Consider the following 21,234-nt stretch of genomic DNA (forward strand, 5'->3'; position numbering starts at 1 on the left):
TATTAACATATGAGACTTCCCTCCTAAGATTTTAGAGTAGATGAGAAAGAGATCACGTTCTCTTTAAGTAAGAGGGGATGGAAAGGCAAGTCTTTTTATCTCCACAATAGAAGCACTTGACTTTTTTTGAAGCATTTAAACAGACTTTTAAGATTTCATCTCAAATAAGAAACAATGGTTTGACTTTTTGCCTCAGCTTTACTGTGGTTTAGGCTGTGTTATCAGGAACATTTAGAAATAGGTACCTTTAAAAAGTCATGGTATAGTAGTTAAGAGCACAGATTCCTGTGTGTCAGCTCTGTCACCATCTAACTCTGTCCTTAAAGAAGATTCTCAACCTCTTTGCTAACTGAAGTCTCTCATCTGTAAAATGGAGATAATAATACTACCTACCTAATGGGGACACTTTAAGAACTTGATAAGTTAGTGCCATGACTGACATATAATTGTGCTAGATAAATATGCTGTTTTTATTTTTCATCATTTCCTTTTTATCACATTAAGACAATTAGCAAGCCATGAAATAAAAGCACTGGTAGAAATGAAGAGGAGGTAAGGAATGAAAAAGGGTTTAGAGATCACAAAAGCAATCTCTTCTACTAAAACCTTCTGGGAAAAGGGCTATTTCATGCCTTTTATTCTTGAGAACCTAATAAATTGAAGCAATTTGTTCTTGCAGTTTTTCATATCAGTTGAACTGATGTTTTATTTTCCACAATATTTGATCTTATTTTTTTAGCAGACTACAAATTTGAACATCACAAATTCCTCCACAAAGAAGGCAGATTCCTCCTGTTTAAAAGTTAGGATGATCCTATATACAATTCTCTTACTGAATATGTATGTATACTTAATACTTCATTAAGAAATTAGAAGGGATGTTAGTCAGTTTTCCATTATCGCAACAAAATCCCTGAGATAATGAACTTGAAAAGAAGAAAGGTTTATTTTGGCTCATGGTTTCAGAGGTTTTAGTCTATAATTAATTGACCCTGTTGATTTGAGACAAGGTATTATATCAAGATATATATCAAGGAAGTACAGGACAACACCATTCACTTCAGGACAGAGGTGTGAAAGAGAGAGACAGGAAGAGACAAGGTAATTAATATCTCAATTATGGAAAATCCTCCCACTAGGCTTCTAAAGTTTCCACCACATCCCAAGAGTGCCTCAAACCTTTAACACATAAGCCTTTTGGGGACAATTATCCAAACTATAACAAAAAGGAATGCATGTCCATGACTCTCAAGTTCATACTAACATTGTCCAAACACACTTGCTCCTTTAATTGACAGAGCAAATCAATCCAGGATATGATCCTTATAGTTTGAGCCTTCATAATTTGCAGTATAATTTTTCTACATTGAAGTGAAAGATGTTTGAATTTCTAAATGGTTTTGTTTCAGTAATCATCTTTGAGCACAGTTCAATTCATGTTTCCCAATGATCCAATTTATTTCATTGAAAAATATATTCCCGTTGTGTTTCAATCATATTCTTACAACCGCTAGGTTCTTGGATGAAGTGCAGTCCTATTCAGGAGTTAACAAAATGAGTGTGCAGAACTTGGCAACTGTCTTTGGTCCTAATATCCTGCGCCCCAAGGTGGAAGATCCTTTGACCATCATGGAGGGTAAGCAAATGATTATCTTATAGCCTTTTGGTGGTTGGCTAGAGCCTATTCTTGTCTGAGCAAACTAAGAATATATATGAATCCATGACAACTCCATTTATTGACTCTATTCATTATTTAAATATAAAAATCTTCTTTGGGAGTTGACATTTTTTTTCAAGTTACCAAGCAGAAAAATTATAAAATGATTCCCCAGTATTCTTATAAGAACAAGTGGAACTTCCATGAAACAATAAATCCTCTGAAAAGTATTAGATGAAAGAACTGATAAACTTTAGTTCACTTTGTAAGTCCAGGGAAATTTACAGAAAATTCAAAAGGTTATTTTTAGTTGATATGTATTTATTAGTTTGGGCTTTTGGGGGACAGATTTCAAGAAGTGAAGAAACTTGATCTTTTATAAGACAATGCCATTTATTTAATTGTGAGTTGAAACTTGAAGGAAAATCTGTTATCCAAATTCCGAAATGCCTCAAATTATCTCCCACAATGAACTGTTATTTATGTTTCTTTTCATTAGTCTTCACTTCTTTGGTTCATTTTTGACTTGTGGCCATTACTAACATCATTGTTTCCTGCAAATTGGAGTAATTGAGCACTTAAGAATTCAATAGGGAAGATGGAAGGATAAAGAAAAATTGTTTTTAATTGTATTCTGAGTTTATTTAGACTAGAAAAAAAATATTGCCCTTGGTGGTGTGAATTCTATTCTCTGATATTTCTCCTTTCTTGAAAATTCTAAGTTTCATTCCTTTATATCTTGTATTTGAGAAAGAAAGCTTTTGAATATCTGCCTATATTTCCACAGCTTAATCCCCTTTGTGTAATACTGAGGGCAATATAAGTTGAACATCAGATATTTGGCAATAGTTTTCCAGAAAACTTAATTTGCATATAAAAAGTTGGGCAGATATTATAAAATGTTAGATTTACAAGTACAGGAAGCATAAAGTTACTTTAGTTTGTAGTTTTTAAAAAACCTTATTATAAATTAAAATATAGACTATAGAGAAAACCAACACACACACACACACACACACACACACCATAATGAGTTATATAAAACAAGCACTTCAGACATTACCATATAAGTCAAGAAGAATGCTTCCAGGCATCCCCAAAAGCCCTCCTTGTGCCCTGACCAATCATAATTTCTACTATCTAAACATGAAATCATTTACACAAATTATTCCCCCTATTTTTGCAGTTTCACTACCTATAGAGACTTCCGCATACATTATAGTAATGTTTCTTCTTCCCTTACTAGATACCACCCTTACTTAATACATTTAAGAATCTTTGGGTTTTAAATATGTGAATTTGTCACCTGGCACTGTGAATTGGGAGGTTCAGGCAAGAGGATTGCAATTTCAAGGTTGGCATCAGCAACTTAAGGAGATCCTGTCTTAAAAATTAAAAAAATATATATATACACACACACACACACAGGCATATACACTTACCAATAATGTATCAAAAATTCACATTATGCTTCCAATTCAAAATCATGAATTTTTGTTCATTTTATTCTCTGTTAGTTTTATCACCTTTCTTCCAAAGATTCCTGGTTCTCAAAGATATGAAGATGAGAGAATTAGAATTTGTAGTAGTTAATCATTTTCTCTGAGCCTCATCACACACACAATAGTTTTAAAATAATAATAATAATAGCATGTTATCAACATCAATATGATTAACTATAAATATTCAAAACCTTTTTTGCATATGTTTTTCTGATCCTCTTTTTATTCTTTTAATATGTGTATCGTATCTTCATTGTCAGAGTGTATATCCCTTGTACACTATATTCTCTCCCTCTAGTCTTCAATTAGTTTTATATATAAACTATATAATGTTTATATACATACATGCATACATATATACATTTATGTATATGTATACATTATAATTTAGTCATATATATTGTGTGTATTTTAAATGCTCACCAGTAGCCCTCATAATGATGTTTTTCTACTTAGCAGTTCTCACAATGTGGTCCACAGAACCCTGGGGGCCTCTAGGATACATTCAGAAGGTCCATAGATTCAAGCATATTTTAATAATAATACTAAGATGGTGTTTCCCTCTCACTGTGTTGACATTTACACTGAAGGTATCAAAGTAATGATGGGTAAAAAATCTAGCACCTTACTATGAATCAAGGCAGTGCTGCCAGGCTTCACTAGCATCGTATTCTTCACCACCAAGCACTTCAGAGAGAAGAAAATGCCGGTTTTACTTTTGTTGAACAGCAAAAATAGTTAATTGCATTCCATTTTGCCCCTGAGAACACATGTTGTTAATAATAGGGTAAAATATCAAGCTCTATGTATAAAATATTTGTGCATACCATCTTTAAAGCCATACAGTGATTGGCTCAAGGACAGTGTTTGTCTGATTATCAGAGTTGCAAGCCTTTCTAGTTGCTTTTTCAGAAAACTCTGGTTTGACTTGAAAAACCGAGAAACACATTATGGTTATTCAGACTTGAGCATTTTGCAGACATGTTTTCACAAAGGACTTAAACTCTCACAGAATTACAACTGGCAGAATTTTGTCATTGACCTTTCTTATAAAAACTTTTGACTAACACCTTAAGCTTAACAGGTTCCTAAGGATTAGCCACTTCTGAGGTGAGATCCATCTTGAATCAGCCCTCTGCATTGTCCAAGAAATGTCCTGGGGCACTTGGGGGTTTTCTGCTTTGGGGTCCATCAGCATCTCCTTTGCTTCCTTCTCCTTCCTCTACACATATACTGACTCCGTGGAGGCAGTGGGGCCCCATCTTCACCAGTGTGCATTAGGGGTTTGGGGGATTCTTTGTCATCTAGTTCTACTGTAAATGTTGCCCATGAGTTTTGGGTCTTACTTTTGGGTGGCTCGTTTTAATGGGAGAATTTCAGGAAATTCAATACCATCTTCCTGAAGACAGTGTTTTTATTGTGGTTCTTTAACTTTATGGCAACACTTGTTGCTGTTTTAGAAGAAATCCCTTAAATATTATGTAGTGTCCCACTGTTACCTTTTGCCAATAAGAAACTTGATACCCAGAGAAAAATAATTTCCTCTAAATACACTGATAATATGAAAGAAATAGGAGCACAAGTAGACAAAAAGGTTTTTAAGAATATGGAAAATGAAGCAGTAAAATAATCCCATCTGTTGTCATAATTTGGGGGTCCACACAAGCTGTCAGTTCCATGGGAGTTCAGTCCTTTCCCCCTGGGGGTGATCAGGCCCCTGGGAGTTTCACAGCAACCAAACCTGGAGACTTCTCAGATCACAGAACTTACTCAGTTACTTCCTCCTCCTGCCTCAGTGTGAGCCAGCATTTCAAGAAACAATATTCTTGCCTCCAAACATAATTGAAAACAAGTTGGATGTTTATTGTGGTCTCCAGAGAAAACCAAATCTGACTGCATTCTCAGTGTACAGAAAGTTGGTTGAAAATATTCTATAATACTTGATAGGTTAATGTTATCCAGCTGTATTGGACAGCCATAAATATCTCCCATGGGAATGCTTAAAGGAGCAGATTTGTTCATTGAGTTGACTGTTAGGATGTTGGTTTGTCTGGTTGGTTTAAGATGCAGGATGGCTAGTCAGTTACATTTTCAGATGATCTATTCTAATTTTTTAGTCCACATATCTGAATTTTTGACAGAAAATATAATTGCTATTTTTCTCCTGATTAAGTTTGAAAAGAATTATAAAATTATTTTGAGCCAGTTACCATTTTACCAGTCACTAAAGACATCATTTCCTTGTGTTATTCAAGTTTTAGTATAAGGGATTATATTGTGTTGATTTTATTTGTGCTTTGAGGCTCTATTTAATTTTTCTAATAAAGCATTGTTAATTCTCTAATTTAAATAGAATAGTCATATCTAATAGCAGAATTTACTCAACATAATAATTTTAAAAATCTCTTAATTCATTTATTTATTCAATAAATGTTCATTAAGCAACTACTTTATGCCATGTTCTTCAGTAAGCCTGCAAAGATGAGAAAGAAAAAGTTTAGTCTTCAAAATAGGTATAGTTGGAGTATTTAACATATAATCATTTAATTATAATATAGTATGAAAATATTATATGCATGATATGTTGAAAGGTTATGATAGCAACAATTAGGGAATGATGATCTTTCTCTTTGAGGTCAGTCATTTCCCCAGAGAAAGAAACAAAGCCATATATAAGGAGACGTATGCCTTAGTCTGTTTTGGTTGCTATAACACAATACCATGGACTGAGTAGCTTATAAACAATAGAAATTTATTTCTCACACTTTGGGAAGCTGGGAAGTCTGAGATCAAGGAACAGTTAAATTTAGTGTCTGGTGAGGCCCCTTTTCCTGTTTAACTGACAGCTATCTTCTCACTGAGTCCTCAAAGGAAGAGAAGGTGAGAGAACTCTCTGAAATCCCCTTTTAAGGGCACTAATATAATTCATGAGGGCTCTACCCTCATGACCTGATCATCTCCCTAGTTCCTCCCATGACATTGGGAGTTAAGATTTTAGCACAGAATTTGAAGAGGACACTAACATTCTGTTTTTAACAGAAAAATCACAGCGTGTCTGAGTAAAAAATTTATTAAGGACTGTTATCAGAGCATATAGGAAGATTGGTGAATGAAAGTCTGGGAAGACCTCACAACATTCTCAAGCTTCTATTAACAATTCTGCACTCAGGAATATTTAATACTTATCAAACAAGAGGGTGTTGAGAGGTTTATTGTCCCATGAAGTAATTCTGGAAATTCTGGGGATTAGTTATGGGAAGATAGGTAGAATTCAGACTAAATGTAGACCCTGATTCCCACTGGCTGAGTTCCAAGGTTGATTTTGTGTTTGTGCTCGCACTTCCTAGTCATTTCCTACATCCACATTTGGTGTAGGGAACATTACAATCCAAGAAAATATACCCTGAGGCTGATATTACTCCTGAGACATAACAAGTGTATGCAACAGTAGATGTAAGAGTAAGTTTACTCTATGTGTAAAAAGCATTTTACACCTCCATAGTTTTCATTATAATTTCAACAACAGACCTAAATAAAAACTGCTTGTGTTGGTAAGTAAACTTTATTTTAAAAATCTTTCTTTTAAAATTCTCTTGTATTTTAAAAGGCTTTAATTATGACAATTTTTGAAGTTTAGCCTTTATCAAAATTAAAACTATTGTTTGAAAATCTTCTAAAAATAACAAAAGGACAAGCCACAGGCATGTAGAATATATTTGCAAATCGTATATCTGATTAAAGGCTTGTTTTAAAAGTATATAAAGAATTTATGCAATATAATGCAGTAAACCTAATGAGAATATAGAAAAAACTTTAAAAAAAAAACACATAATCAAAGAAGACAGGCAAATAACAAAAAGAACATATCTTTGTCCAGCAGGGAAATGAAAGTTTAAACTATAATGAGACATCACTACACATCCCCTGCAAAATACAAATTAATACTGAAAATACCAAACATGCATGGTAGAAATATAAAATGGTAGCGCCATTTTGAAGAAAAAGTAAGCAAGTTCTTATAAACTTAAATATATGGTAATCACAACACCCAATAGAACAATATGTTACGAAAAAAAGAAATATTAATATTTTTAAGACTTGTATTCAAAAGTTTATTTCAACTTTATTTATATTAACTCCAAACTAAAAACAGAACAATTCCCCAACAAATAGTGGATAAACAAATAGTTTTGTGTTTATAGAATGGAATACTACTCAACAATAAAGAAAAGGAACTACCAACTACCGACACATATGATAATGTTATAGTTAATGCTTCGTCCCAGGGTTTCATAAACTGACTTCCAGACCACTCACATATAATCGAATCAAGCCTTTATTGAACCACACAGGTGGCGGCTGATCAGAACATAAAGCTGTTCTCCTGATCAGCCCTGAACAATTGCAAAGGAGCTCCTTATAAGCCTAAAAACCGCAAAAGGAATGTTGGGGGTCTAGCCAATGCAAGCAAGCCAGGTTACAGAATCAGGAGAGTGCAGTCAAGCGGAGGGAAGCCTAACCAATCTCAGTTAGCCCAGTCACCCCAGTTACAGAAATAGAGCCCCGTTACCCTAGTTACAGAAACAATGCCCCATTAGGTAGTTCCAAGTTCTTAAAGGTTTCTATAGCAAAAGGAAAAGAACATCTTGCCCCAGTCATGACCCTTCTAATTGGCATGGTTGTTTTACAGGATGAAGTCATAAAACAAAATGGAGTCACATTTGCTCCTACTATCACAATAACACAGATAAATGTCAAAAGTATTATGCTAAGTGAAAAGTGCCTAGACACAAAGATTGCATACTCTATAATTCCATTTGCTGTGAAAGTCTAGCAAAGGCAAACCTTAGTTACAGAAAGCTCAGCATTGGGCTGGAAGTAGGCACAACATATTGACTACAGAAGGACGCAAGGGAAATCTTCTGAGTCATAATGAGAAGAATTTTCCAGGGCTGCATAATATGTGAAAACCCATGGTATATCTTACAGAAATCTCTTCAGACATGTCAAATGACACATGTATGGGTTATTTCTTGCAAAAATACAAAATGAAGCTATACTGCATAGAATGCTGCCCATTTATACACACATGCGTGCATGAGCATGTGCGTGCACACAGTGTAGCACCTAATATCTTTCAAGGAAAACTGAATCTTAACTAATGCTTATGAAGAAAAGTGCCTATAGTGCAGTACTGAAATTCAACCTGTGTAAAATGATATGAACGGGAGGGATTGCTGGATTGTGAAGCACAGTGGAATTCCAGAATCTGCTTGGACTCTGTAGAATCAGCTGGTGATTATAATCATTCTGACCACATTATTTGGTCTTATTGCTCCTCATTAGCATACTAAGGGGAAAAAAGAGGAAGAAATAAAAAAAAGGAAAAAAAGATGGTGCATGTAGTGACATACACACACCATTACTATGAAGACCGTTGGTCCTAAATGGCTATAAAATTCAAAGAAAGTCCCATGGCAGGTGACTATTGCCATTTATTATCCCAGAGACTAGATGAAAACAAAACCTCCCAACATATAAGAAAGACAGTCTACATATGTGGGCCCCAGACACTCATTTTACAATCGTGGCCGATATGCTTTTTTATGGCTGTTTACCATCATGGAGACATTCAGAACAACAATTCTTTTCTTTAATTAATAAAATGCCTCACAAGAGTCCACAGCTGTGATGGAAAGCAATGATGCTTCAAATGTTGATATCCCAGTGATGGGAAAAGATTTATGTCCTCAAAATACTAGGTAGTCATATGTAATGGAGTCTGCAAACCCTTAAAAGTGCATCCCTCTTATGGGAAATAGTAAAATAACATCTGGAATACAATGTCTTTTGTGACAACAGTGTTGACAGCCATTTCCACTGCTCTATGATCTTTTCAACAGACTCACTGCATTGAACACATGAAAACTCAAAGGTTACTTAAGGAAGAAAAATATATACATGAAACAATTAAATTCATTCACTCTTTTTCTCTTATAACTCTGTAATAATAAAAGTTTTGTTTTTTATTTAGTTTCCTATTTATAACTACCCCAAGTTTACTTATTACTATTAGAGTTTGAAATTCTAGCAACCGGAATGTAGGAGGACAAACGGATAATTTGGAATAAAAAGTACAAGTAATTTTGCTCACTTATCTATCTGTGCCTTGAGTAAGCAGCTTAACTTTCAGAATCTCGATTTTCTGATCGGAAAAAAAAAAATGTTAAGTCCTATCTCACAAACTTTTGAGAAAGTTAAATTAAAAGTTATATGTGATATTGAGTTCTATAGTTTCCTTATTCAACTTTTGTTTGGAAGATCTGTCCAGTGGTGAGAGAGGTGTGTTGAAGTCTCCCATGATTATTGTATGGTGGTCTATTAGACTCTTGTACTTGAGAAGAGTTTGCTTGATGAACGTAGCTGCACCATTGTTTGGGGCATATATATTTATGATTGTTATGTCTTGTTGGTGTATGGTTCCCTTGAGCAGTATGCAGTGTCCCTCTTTATCCTTTTTGATTAACTTTGGCTTGAAATCTATTTTGTTTGATATGAGTATGGACACTCCTGCTTGTTTCCGAAGTCCATGTGAGTGATATGATTTTTCCCAACCTTTCACCTTCAGTCTATGTATGTCTTTTCCTATCAAATGCGTATCCTGTAGGCAGCATATTGTTGGGTCTTGTTTTGTGATCCATTCTACTAGCCTGTGTCTCTTACTTGGTGAGTTTAAGCCATTAACATTTAGGGTTATTATTGAAATATGGTTTGTTCTTCCAGCCATATTTGTTTATTTATGTTACTAAACATGGTTTGTTTTCCTCTTTGATTATTTTCCCCCCTTTACTGTCCTACCTCCCACTGTTGGTTTAAATTGCTATTTTCCATTTCCTCTTCCTGTAATGTTTTGCCGAGGATGCTTTGAAGAGATGGTTTTCTAGCTGCAGATTTTTTAACTTTTGTTTATCGTGGAAGGTTTTAATTTCATCTTTCATCCTGAAGCTTAATTTCACTGGATACACGATTCTTGGCTGGAACCCATTTCCTTTCAGTGTTTGAAATATGTTATTCCAGGATCTTCTAGCTTTCAGAGTCTGTGTTGAGAGATCAGCTGTTATCCTGATTGGTTTACCCCTAAATGTAATCTGCTTCCTTTCTCTTGTAGCTTTTAAAATTCTCTCCTTATTCTGTATGTTGGGCATCTTCATTACAATGTGTCTACGTGTGGATCTCTTATGATTTTGCACATTCGGCGTCCTGTCGGCTTCTAGGATTTGGGATTCTGTCTCATTCTTCAAGTCTGGGAAGTTTTCTCGTATTATTTCATTGAATAGATTGTTTATTCCTTTGGTATGGACCTCCATGCCTTCCTGTATCCCAATGACTCTTAAGTTTGGTCTCTTTATGTTATCCCATATCTCTTGGATGTTCTGCTCATGGTTTCTTAGCAGTCTTGCTGAGCTGTCTATGTTCTTTTCAAGTTGAAATACTTTGTCTTCATTGTCTGATGTTCTATCTTCTAAGTGTTCTACTCTGCTGGTAGTATTCTCAATTAAGTTTTTAAGTAATGTTTTGAACAACCAACAATTAAAAAAAAAGAACGAATTTTCAAAAAAAAAAGAAGTATACCTGGTTATTGAAGAAAAATGAAGGGAATAATAAAAGACAAAGAATGAAAAAAAAAAGTTATATGTGAAACATTCCCACCTACCACAGTGTCTCTAAAACTCTGAGGAATCACCCAGTGATATTGTTAAAATGCCAATTCTGATTCACAGGTCTATAGGGGGGTCTTGAAATTGCAAAGCTCCCAGGTGATTCTAATTTAATGTGGCCTGTTATTGCTGCTGTCATCTGGAAGCCTATTAGAAAGACAAAATCCCACCCAATAGCTCCTGGAATAGAATCTCCAATTTAACAAGATATCCAGGTTTGTATGGACATTAAAATTCAAACAACACTGGTCTAGCAGTAGGTGTGACACATGGCAAATACTCTTTGTAAATATATTGGGTTTTGAATGATCTTAGAAAGAGTGTACAGGATAGAGAGGGCTGTAACATATTTTCTTCTAATCCAAATTTGAGTTTGAATTATCTTGTTATTTTGCTGAGGTGTTGCTTTAAATTAAAGAGCAGCCTCGCCCCGGGCCAGACTGCAGCTCTGACAGCCTCAGTTAGCAGCTGGAAACCACATTGTCAAAAGCCCTTTTCATCATGTTCTTCACTAAACCTCACATTGCAAGTCTTTTATGTAAAAAATACATTTACTAACGAAAGCTCAAATTGCCCTTCTGCACTGATTCACCATGTACTCTTAGGACCTATTATCAACATTATATGAACACACAAACTTGATAGAGTTCAAGCCACAGGATGAGTGATATGTGTGTGAGAGTTCATACTGCTTTACTGTACTAAAATTAATGCAGAGTAAGGTCCCTAGAGGATTGGGGACCCTAACTTGGGAAACTAGCCTAGAAGCCTACCTGTCACAGCCAGGTATAGGGAGCAAAAAACCCTGCTTATAAATTAAAGAGGACTATGTGAATATATATTTTGAGATTATAGATGATAAATCAATTAATAGTTTGAATTAAAACTTTCAATAAAAGATCAACTTTTCTATCCACTATTCTCTTAGTTATTGCTTTGTCTATACCTAAAACCTCTGAGTATTTTTTTTTGGTCACTGTGACCAAAAGATCCAACAAGAACAATTTTAGAGGAGGAAGAGTCTACCCAGGTCTCATGGTTTCAGAGGTCTCAGTCCACACAGAGCTGACTCCATTGCTCCAGGTCCGAGGTGTGGTAGTACATCATCATGGTGGAAGAGTGTGGTGGAGGAAAGTGGCTTAGGACATGGCCACAAGGCAGCAGGGAAGGAGAAACTACTCTGCCCACAGGGACAAAATATATACTCCAAAGGCACAACCCACCTCCTCCAGCCCCACCCTACCTACCTTCAGTCACCACCCAGTTACTCCCTATCAGGGAATTAATGCACCAAATTAGACTCTCATAACCCAATCATCTCACCTCTAAATTTTCTTGCATTGTCTCACACATTAGCTTTTTATGACACCTAGTATCTAAACCATAACAACATCAATTTTTAATTCATATTCTACAGTAAAGAGTAAAACTATGAGGATAAAAGAGAACCATGGACTTTTCATCTAATAGAAATTTTATTTTTCTTTATTGAAGGCTTTCTTTTTAATTAAAATTTCTGGCACTTTTATAGTTCTCATAGAACAAGATTGCTAATGACAGATTCTCTGTTTTTGTTATTGCAATGGTTTGGATGTGAGGTATCTGCCAAAAGCTCACATGTGAGATGATGCAAGAAAATTCGGAGGAGAAATGATTGGGTCAGAGCCTTAATCTAATCAGTGAAATCATCCCTGATAGGATTAACTGGGTGGTAACTGGAGGCAGGTGGGGCTTGGCTGGAGGAAGTAGTTCATTAGGGGCGTGGCTATGGGGCATAGGTTTTATATCTGGAGAGTGGAGAGTCTCTTTCTCTTACCCTCTCTCTCTCCTTTCTGATCATCATGTGAGCCACTTCCCTCTGCCACAGTCTTCCTCCATGATGTTCAGCCTTACCTGGAGCCTCTGGGGAACAGAACCAGCTAAACATGGACCCAGACTTCTGACACCGTGAGCCCTTAAATAAACTTCTCCTCTACAGTTGTTCTGATCGGGTCTTTTAGTCATAGTAGCAAAAACTCTAACTAAAACAGTTATCTTAGAATTTTTTTCACTTCTCCTTCATATTTGAAATTTTGAGAATTCATTTACATTGCCTTCTCGCTGCCATGGTTCTGGATGATATATCAGTTGTTTATCTTAGTGAGGGTCTCTTATATAAGAGTCACTTCTCTCTTGATGCTGTTAAGATTCTCTTTCTATTTGGCCTATAGTAATTTAACTATGATGTGTAGAGGTATTAATCTCTTTGTATTTACCTTTGCTTCGAATTTGAAGGGCTCCTTACATGTTTTTCATCAAATTGGAAAGTTTCCAGCCACTAGTTCTTGAAATTGTCTTTCAGTTCATTTCTCTCACCTCTCCTTCTGAGATGTTATGCTGGTATGTTGGATGGTTCCCCATTGATTCCTGAGGTTTCTTTCATTTTTCTTGATTTTTCGATCATTTCTCAGACTGCATAACCTCAATTGGCCTATTTTCAGGTATGCTGATTCTTTCTTCTACCTTTCTAAGTGTGCTATTGATCCCACCTACTCACTTTTTCATTTTAGTTTTTGTACTTTTCAGCTCCATAATATCTAATTCTTTGTACATATACTTTCTCTTTATTGATATTCTTTATTTGATGACACACTATTTTCACTTTTCTTTTTTTTTTCTCTCCCATGGTTTCCTTAAGTTGTTTGGATACATTTTGAGTAGCTTATTTAAAGCATTTGCTTAATGAATACAATGGATGGATTTCCTCAGACACTTGTGTTTGTGCCATACTTACCTAATTCTTTTCATGTCCATAATGTTTTGTTGAAAATTAGGAAATATTAATATGTGAAAATTCTGGATATTGGATTCTTTTTCTTGTTAGGGTTTGTTGATGTTGCTATGTATTGCCATTTGTTTAGTCTTTCCTGAACTAATTCTGTAAAGTCTGTTTTAGTATTTTTTTGTGTGGCCTCTAAAGTCTCTGCTTGGTTTGTTAGCTAATGGTAGAGATTTCCTTGAACACCTGGAGTCAATGAGTTTCCCTGTCTCTGCCAGAGGGTTCTGTGTTTATGTTGGGACAAATCAATACTCAGCTAGGCAGTTGACAACACTTTCTTAGCCTTCAAATTCCTGCTTATGCAGAGCCTCAGGTTAAGAGAGAGATGAGTGTTTACAGCCTTCTCAGTGGTTTCCTAAGTATGCACACAACCTGAACTGCACATGTGGTTTTCTAGGTTCCCCAAAATATATCAGAGCATTTCAAAACCCACTATGAAAACCTCATCCCCAAGATTTTCCTTTTAAGTTAAGTTAGCTTATTGTTTGTCTTTACTGTTATCCATTGTCTCAGGCACCACAATGATAAAGATAAATGCCTATCTTTATCTTTTACTAATGTCACTGGAAAAAAATGCTGTTCACCCTGGGTAAGCTTCTAATCAGATCAAATAAAAGCAAGCCTTGTGAGTGGGAACTTCCAGAGAATTAACAGAGAGGTAAAAATATGACAATTCTCTGGAAATGGAGTTTTGAAGGAGTTGCAATCTCCCTGTACCCATTGCAGTGTCTGCTGGACTGCTAGACTTTGGTCCTTGTTATGACTATGGACTATTGGTTTTCAAGGTTATTGAAAAGCTGAGAGAAAAGGATGGGTATAGCACAAGTTGAAACACCACAGAGATTGATGATTTTATAGAGATTCAGCCACTTTTCTTGAATCAATACTCTACAGATTGCTTCAATCCATTAGTTAATTTCCAGAATTCGGAAAAAGTTGATTCTGAAATTTTTTGCTAGTGCTTTTATGGAGAGAGGATTTTGTAGCTCCTCACTACACCATTCTGGATTTGTCACTTAAAATGTCCCAAAGCTTTTGATAGTGAGCAAAGTCATGTGGAACTTCATCATCTTACTATTTTAGAAAGAGATCATACATGCACCACAGATAATTTTTATATTTAGAAATGTTTTGTTAACTTCCTCACTGCCATGAGCAAAAGACATGATGAAACAATTAGAGGACCAAAGTTTATTTGGAGGCTTATGGTTTCAGAGATCTCATTCCATAAATGGCAATTCCATTGCTCTGGGCCTGGAGTGAGGTAGAACATCATGGTAGAAGAGTGTAGTGGAGCAAAGTAGCTCAGGACATCACACCAGGAAGTAGAGAGAGAAAGCTATGCTCAATACAGATAAAATATAAACCCTAAACACATGCCCCCAATGACCCACCTCCTTCAGTTACCACCTAGTTAGTCCTTATCAGTGGATTAACACACTGATTATGTTAGGACCCTCATTAACACAATCTTTGATTTCTAACCCCTTTTTTCTTGACTCACACATGAACTTTTGGAGGATTACCTCATATCTAAACCATAACAAAGATATTTCCATAATGCAGTGATAATTTGAGGCAATTGTCAGACCAGTAGTCAAAGTGGCCTCTTCCTAAGAAAGAGTCATCATAATTAAATATCAGGCTTGTAATATATGTTGTATAATAATTAAGGGTTCAGTCTTTGGAACAATATAACTGAGTTCAAGCCTAGAATCTGGTCCTTAGATTTATGACCTTAGGCACTTGATTTATCTTTTTAAATGCAGTTATAATAACAATGTATATCCATATATTTGTTTTAAAATCCAACTAAACTACAAAAAGAAAGTGCTTGGCATAGCACATTGGCATAGAATAAATGCTCAAGAGATTTTATCTTCTATTTATATATATATATACATATATATACATATGTATATATATATATATTAGCACTGCTAATAATAATTTTGAATTTCACTTAAATATGCTTTTTTTAAAGAGTCGCATTCAAAGTAGAAAATAAATCAAAACTGCCTCACACCACTTTATTTTTCTATGCCATTTCAGGCACTGTGGTGGTCCAGCAGCTGATGTCAATGATGATTAGCAAGCACGATCATCTGTTCCCCAAAGATACAGAACCGCAAAGCAAGCCCCAAGACGGAGTGAGCAACAACAACAACGACACTCAGAAGAAAGCCACTATGGGTCAGTTACAGAACAAGGAAAACAATAACACCAAGGACAGCCCTGGCAGGCGGTGCTCTTGGGACAAGTCTGAGTCTCCCCAGAGAAGCAGCCTGGACAATGGATCCCCCCCAGCTCTATCAGGCAGCAAAAACAACAGCCCCAGGAATAGCATCCACAAGCTGGATGTGTCTAGGAGTCCCCCTCTCATGGTCAAAAAGAACCCAGCCTTCAATAAGGGCAGTGGGATAGTCACCAATGGGTCCTTTAGCAGCAGCAATGCAGAGGGTCTGGAGAAAACTCAGACCACCCCCAATGGGAGCTTACAAGCCAGAAGGACCTCTTCACTGAAAGGACCTGGAACCAAAATGGGTACCCACAGTGTGCAGAACGGAACAGTGCGCATGGGCATTTTGAACACCGACACACTGGGGAACCCCGTGAATGGTCGAAGCATGAGCTGGCTGCCCAACGGCTATGTGACCCTGAGGGATAACAAGCCGAAGGAGCAAGCTGCAGAGTCCGGCCAGCACAACCGGCTCTCCACCTACGACAATGTCCATCAGCAGTTCTCCATGATGAACCTCGATGACAAACAGAGTGTGGACAGCGCCACCTGGTCCACCTCCTCCTGTGAAATCTCCCTCCCCGAGAACTCCAATTCCTGCCGCTCCTCCACCACCACCTGTCCAGAGCAAGACTTTTATGGTGGGAATTTTGAGGATCCTGTTTTGGATGGTCCCCCACAGGACGACCTTTCCCACCCTGGGGACTATGAAAGCAAAAGTGACCGGAGGAGCGTGGGAGGTCGAAGTAGTCGTGCCACCAGCAGCAGTGACAACAGTGAGACATTTGTTGGTAACAACACCAGCAGCCACAGTGCACTGCACAGTTTAGTTTCCAGCCTGAAACAGGAAATGACCAAACAGAAGATAGAGTATGAGTCCAGGATAAAGAGGTGAGGAAAATCTGCAGATCCTAACTGCGGCAGCTTGCGGCTGTGGGAAAAAAATCACAAGGGGCTAAATAAATGGGTTCCAAGGGCAAAGAGATCAAGTCCTCATTTGTGAGCTGAGGGACTTTAAGGAAGTTAGCTGAATCTCTGTGAGCCTGTTTCCCAGTGGAAGAATTTTAAATACTAGTAATATCTGTCTCAGAAGCACCTAGGAAGTCCCTGGCACAGAATTGGTGCTCCAAATGTTATTATTAAATATGTGGAGATATATTACAATACTGGGAGGAGAGGGACCATGAATGAGGAAATGAACCGAGAATAAGGAACCTGCTTTGAAGAAAAGAATGAAGTTAAGTTTAAAAAAAAAAACAAAAGATAGGTAAATATTAGGGCTAAAAATAAAGTAAACAGATCTTTAGTTTTCATTCTTTCAATCACTGAATTCCGGGAAAGTATCTTCTGTCAGCTAGGCTTGGTTTCAGACTTTAAGGATTGACATGAGCCCAGAGAGGCCACAGGTGTAAGATGTCGTAGGGTTTTGTGGGGTCATTTTCAGTCTTTGACATTTACTCTGACATTGGAATCCTTGGTGGGGTTTTAGAAGAGGTGACATGGACTGTGCTAACACCATCAAAGGAATCGTAGCCTACGTGGGGTTCAGCTAGATGATTAAGGAAGCAGTTATGCAAAAACTGCTTTATAGCAATTTCCATCTTCTCATAAGGTGGTCAACAGAAGTTTGCTTAGAAATTTGCTCAGGGCAGTAGTGGGGGCCAGCTAAGGGGTATTGGCTGCCTGTTCTGTGTTCACAGTGCTCCTAAATATCTGGTTCTCCACTGAGAGCCCAAGCCTCACAATAAAACCTTGTGCCTTGGATGTGAACATCACCACACCCAGCGTTTTTACCATGGTCACAGAAATTACAAGCTCATCACTTTCATGTTCTTTCAGTGTCATGTTGGGTAAAGAACACTGAATTGCCAAGTCAGGGAAAGAAGGGCTGAGGCTCAAGTTAACCCACCTAATGTTCCTAGGTTCAATCTGTGTGATTTGGGGGACCTCTTCATGCATGATGTATTAGGATCCTCAAAAATTTATCCTACTTCCACTGCTTTCATGGTTCCTTGGTGTCATATGTAACTGCAGATTTTGGAGCCACAGAAGCAGGACAGATTTATATATATGGCTTTAATTTATCTTAATATGTTTCTCATCCATTTACCAGTTATCAGACCAAAAGATAACATACTTTCAAAAGTTATGGCAAAGTAAATATAGATAAAAATATTACTTAGGAGACTGAAAAATTATATCATTGGGCAGATAGACATACATATATTATATACACATGTGTATAATATATGCATGTATATATATGTATTATATACATGTATATACACATGCATGTAATATATAAATTATATATTATATAATATATATGCATATATACATATAGTATATATATATATATATATATATATATTTGTAAGCTACCCTGAATGGCAATATGATTTGCATTTTTCTGTATAATGCTGGATGAAAGGAAGTTTAAATAAGAAAAAAGCAGGATCATCATATTATAAGGTCACTCTTCCTTCTGAATATGGATTTTGAAATCACTGAATCCATAATTCTGAAATGCAGCCAATGCTTGGTAATAAGGTAGAACTTGCACTAGAAAGCTTATCTTTCAAGGGAAGGGATAACTCTTTAAACTTTTAATGGGAGCAGGAAACAATGTTATCAATCTAAAGCTTGAGATGTTTGCACTCATTTCTAAGGCTGTTGATGATAAATGTACATTCTGAGATCTGTGGTTCATTTCAGAAAGTTTGATAAAATAATAGAACTTTCCAATAGAGTGGTATTTCAATGGACCATTTCATGACAGCATTCACACCCGCGAGACAGTCCACGGAGAGGTCTGCAGGAAGCAGGGGTGCTACATGCCCAAGCCAAGGCAATAGGAGAAGTTAACTTATTCCTGTTTACAGTTATGCATTTTTCTTTAAATTTCTTTTTACCTCCACCCCACAGTATTGAGGATGGACTTACTGATAGAAGAAGACAGAAATGATAGATATAATATGTAACTTTGTTTAATTATCAATGAGGTAATATGGTTTTTAGTTTTTAAATATTTGAGTTTGGCATTACTTCTCGACCCCCTCCAGTTGGTTTCTAATATTTTTTTTAAAAAACTATTTTTTAGTTATACTTGGACACAATACCTTTATTTTATTTATTCATTTTTATGTGGTGCTGAGGATACAACCCAGAGCTTTGCCCATGCTAGGCGAGTGTTCCACCACTGAGCCACAATACCAGCCCTCTAACTTTATTTTCTGAGAAAATGTTATATTGTAGTCAGAAACATTAAATTTTATGGTATCAACTATTTTATCTAGTAAACATTATTCTCTTACTATTAGGTTGAAATACTGTGTATTACAAATAGATAAAAGTCTATTAATCAAACCATTGAAATTGTTTATATTTCCCCTAATTCTTATCAGATAAATCTATAATTTCTGAGAAAGTTACCACAAATTCTCCAAACATTAATCTGGGTTTATCAATCTCCTTATAATTCTGTGATATTTTATATAGAATAATTTGAGGCTCTCTTATAAAAATTGAGAATGGTTTGTTTCCCTGTTGAATTGATCCTTTTATTATTAAATAACAGGCTTCTTTTATTATAATAATGCTTTCTATCTGAAAGCCCATTTTTCTAATATTAATGTTGCTATCCCATCTTCCCAATGTCTTTTCCATTCTTTAACTCTCAAAATATATGTTTTATTATTTGATCTGTGGACTTGTATCCCTTTCAATTCTTAAATGTTTTTATTCACCTTTTGTCTATTCCGTCTCTACCATTTTCTGTTTTCTTTCTAGAACCTTATGAGTAAGGTATGTTGAGTTTTCATAATCTATCTTCCATCTCTGTTAACTTCTGTTTCTTATTTAAATTGTCCTATTTATCAACTATAAAACATTTTGGTTTTCTCAGACCTCTTTTCTGAATTACTAATTTTCTCAATTGCTGATTCAATTCTGCCACTTCTACAGGTCCCTGAGCAGAGTTTATGTAGTCCCTTTTTTGCAAGAAAATCTGTGTCCCAAACATTCATGAATAACACACATCTTTCTGCCTCTCTTATTTCAGACCTCACCTCCTGTCCCTGTGCAAAAAAGAAAAACTTAGCCCTGGCCTTGATACAGGCAGGGTCAGCACCCCTGTGTACTTCCACTTACTATTCAGTATTTGAGTTTCTTCCATGGTTCTGGTGACTGAGGCATTCTTTTATTTATTTTAACACTGACTCTGCATTTTAAATATCTCATATTTTTTCAGCATTTTTATGTATAATGTATTGGGAGGGATTCCTTCTGTATTCAATTCCTTCCAGGACTCCTTTAAAGTCCTGGGAATTTCATGCAAGTACCTGATATATACAAATGTGTCAACATATTGTTTGTAAGGGTTCACTTTCTTAGTATTTTTTTAGCTTCTTCCAACATTTTTAGGTCTAAAATACTTTAGAAAGCAAAGAGAATATATTGTATGATAACTATGGGTGGCAACCAGCAGAGTACCAGATTCTTACATAAAAAATGTGATCATGTGCTTAAAATAGTTTCCTAAAGTATGAAAGAGGAGAAATTATTATTTTGAAATTCCAGTTGTTTACAAAGGTAGATTCATTTTAAGTGTTTTTATTATCTGGATGAAATACCCAGAGAACATATTAGGTTTGTTTTTATTTTTTTCAAAACAAAAAAGTAATTGAGATTTTAATTTGATTGTTATTAAAATAATCAGATTTTTGCAAGCTACATATACATTTACCTTTTCAATTTCAGTAGTTAGGTAAACTTGAGTGATTCCTATTTGACTTTAGGGGAAATGAAGAAAAAGTCAACTATTACCAAGGTACATCTTACATTAAAAAAGTATTTAATACCCCTCTTTTGAACTCTGCATGTCGGTACATGTGCATGTGTGTTTACATATATAAGTGTGACTTAAGTATTATTGGTTATGGATAGAAATATAGTTTTTGTTCTTAAAGAAGTTACCTTAAGGATGGGGCTGTGGCTTGCCTAGCACATGTGAAGCACTGAGTTGGATCCTCAGCATCACATTTAAAATAAATAAATAAATAAATAAATAAAGTTATTGTGTCCATCTTCAACTAAAATTTTTTTTCTATATATATTTATATATACACTTAAATATAAATTATTTATCTATTTATATATTTGTATATATATTTAAATATATGTATATTTAATGGGGAGTATCAGTGATTGAACTCCGGGGCACTCAATCACTGAGCCACATCTCCAGCCCTATGTTGTATTTTATTTAGAGATAGGGTCTCACTAAAATGCTTAGCACCTTG

The 21,234-nt window shown here is 35.8% G+C and overlaps 1 protein-coding gene across 6 annotated transcripts in view; it reads left to right on the plus strand.

Annotated features, from left to right (window-relative positions):
- The window catches only part of ARHGAP24 (Rho GTPase activating protein 24), a 754,850-nt gene that overhangs the window by 731,972 nt on the left and 1,644 nt on the right, over positions 1 to 21,234 (plus strand). For all 6 annotated transcript variants that reach the window (XM_081303914.1, XM_081303913.1, XM_081303916.1 and 3 more), the window contains 2 exons: positions 1,515 to 1,636; positions 15,748 to 16,825. In XM_081303914.1, coding sequence (XP_081160040.1) covers positions 1,515 to 1,636; positions 15,748 to 16,825 — 1,200 coding nt within the window. The remainder of the gene's footprint in view (positions 1 to 1,514; positions 1,637 to 15,747; positions 16,826 to 21,234) is intronic.

This window comes from Spermophilus citellus (assembly GCF_964194105.1).
Source record: "Spermophilus citellus genome assembly, chromosome: 8".
Classification (NCBI taxonomy): Eukaryota; Metazoa; Chordata; class Mammalia; order Rodentia; family Sciuridae; genus Spermophilus; species Spermophilus citellus.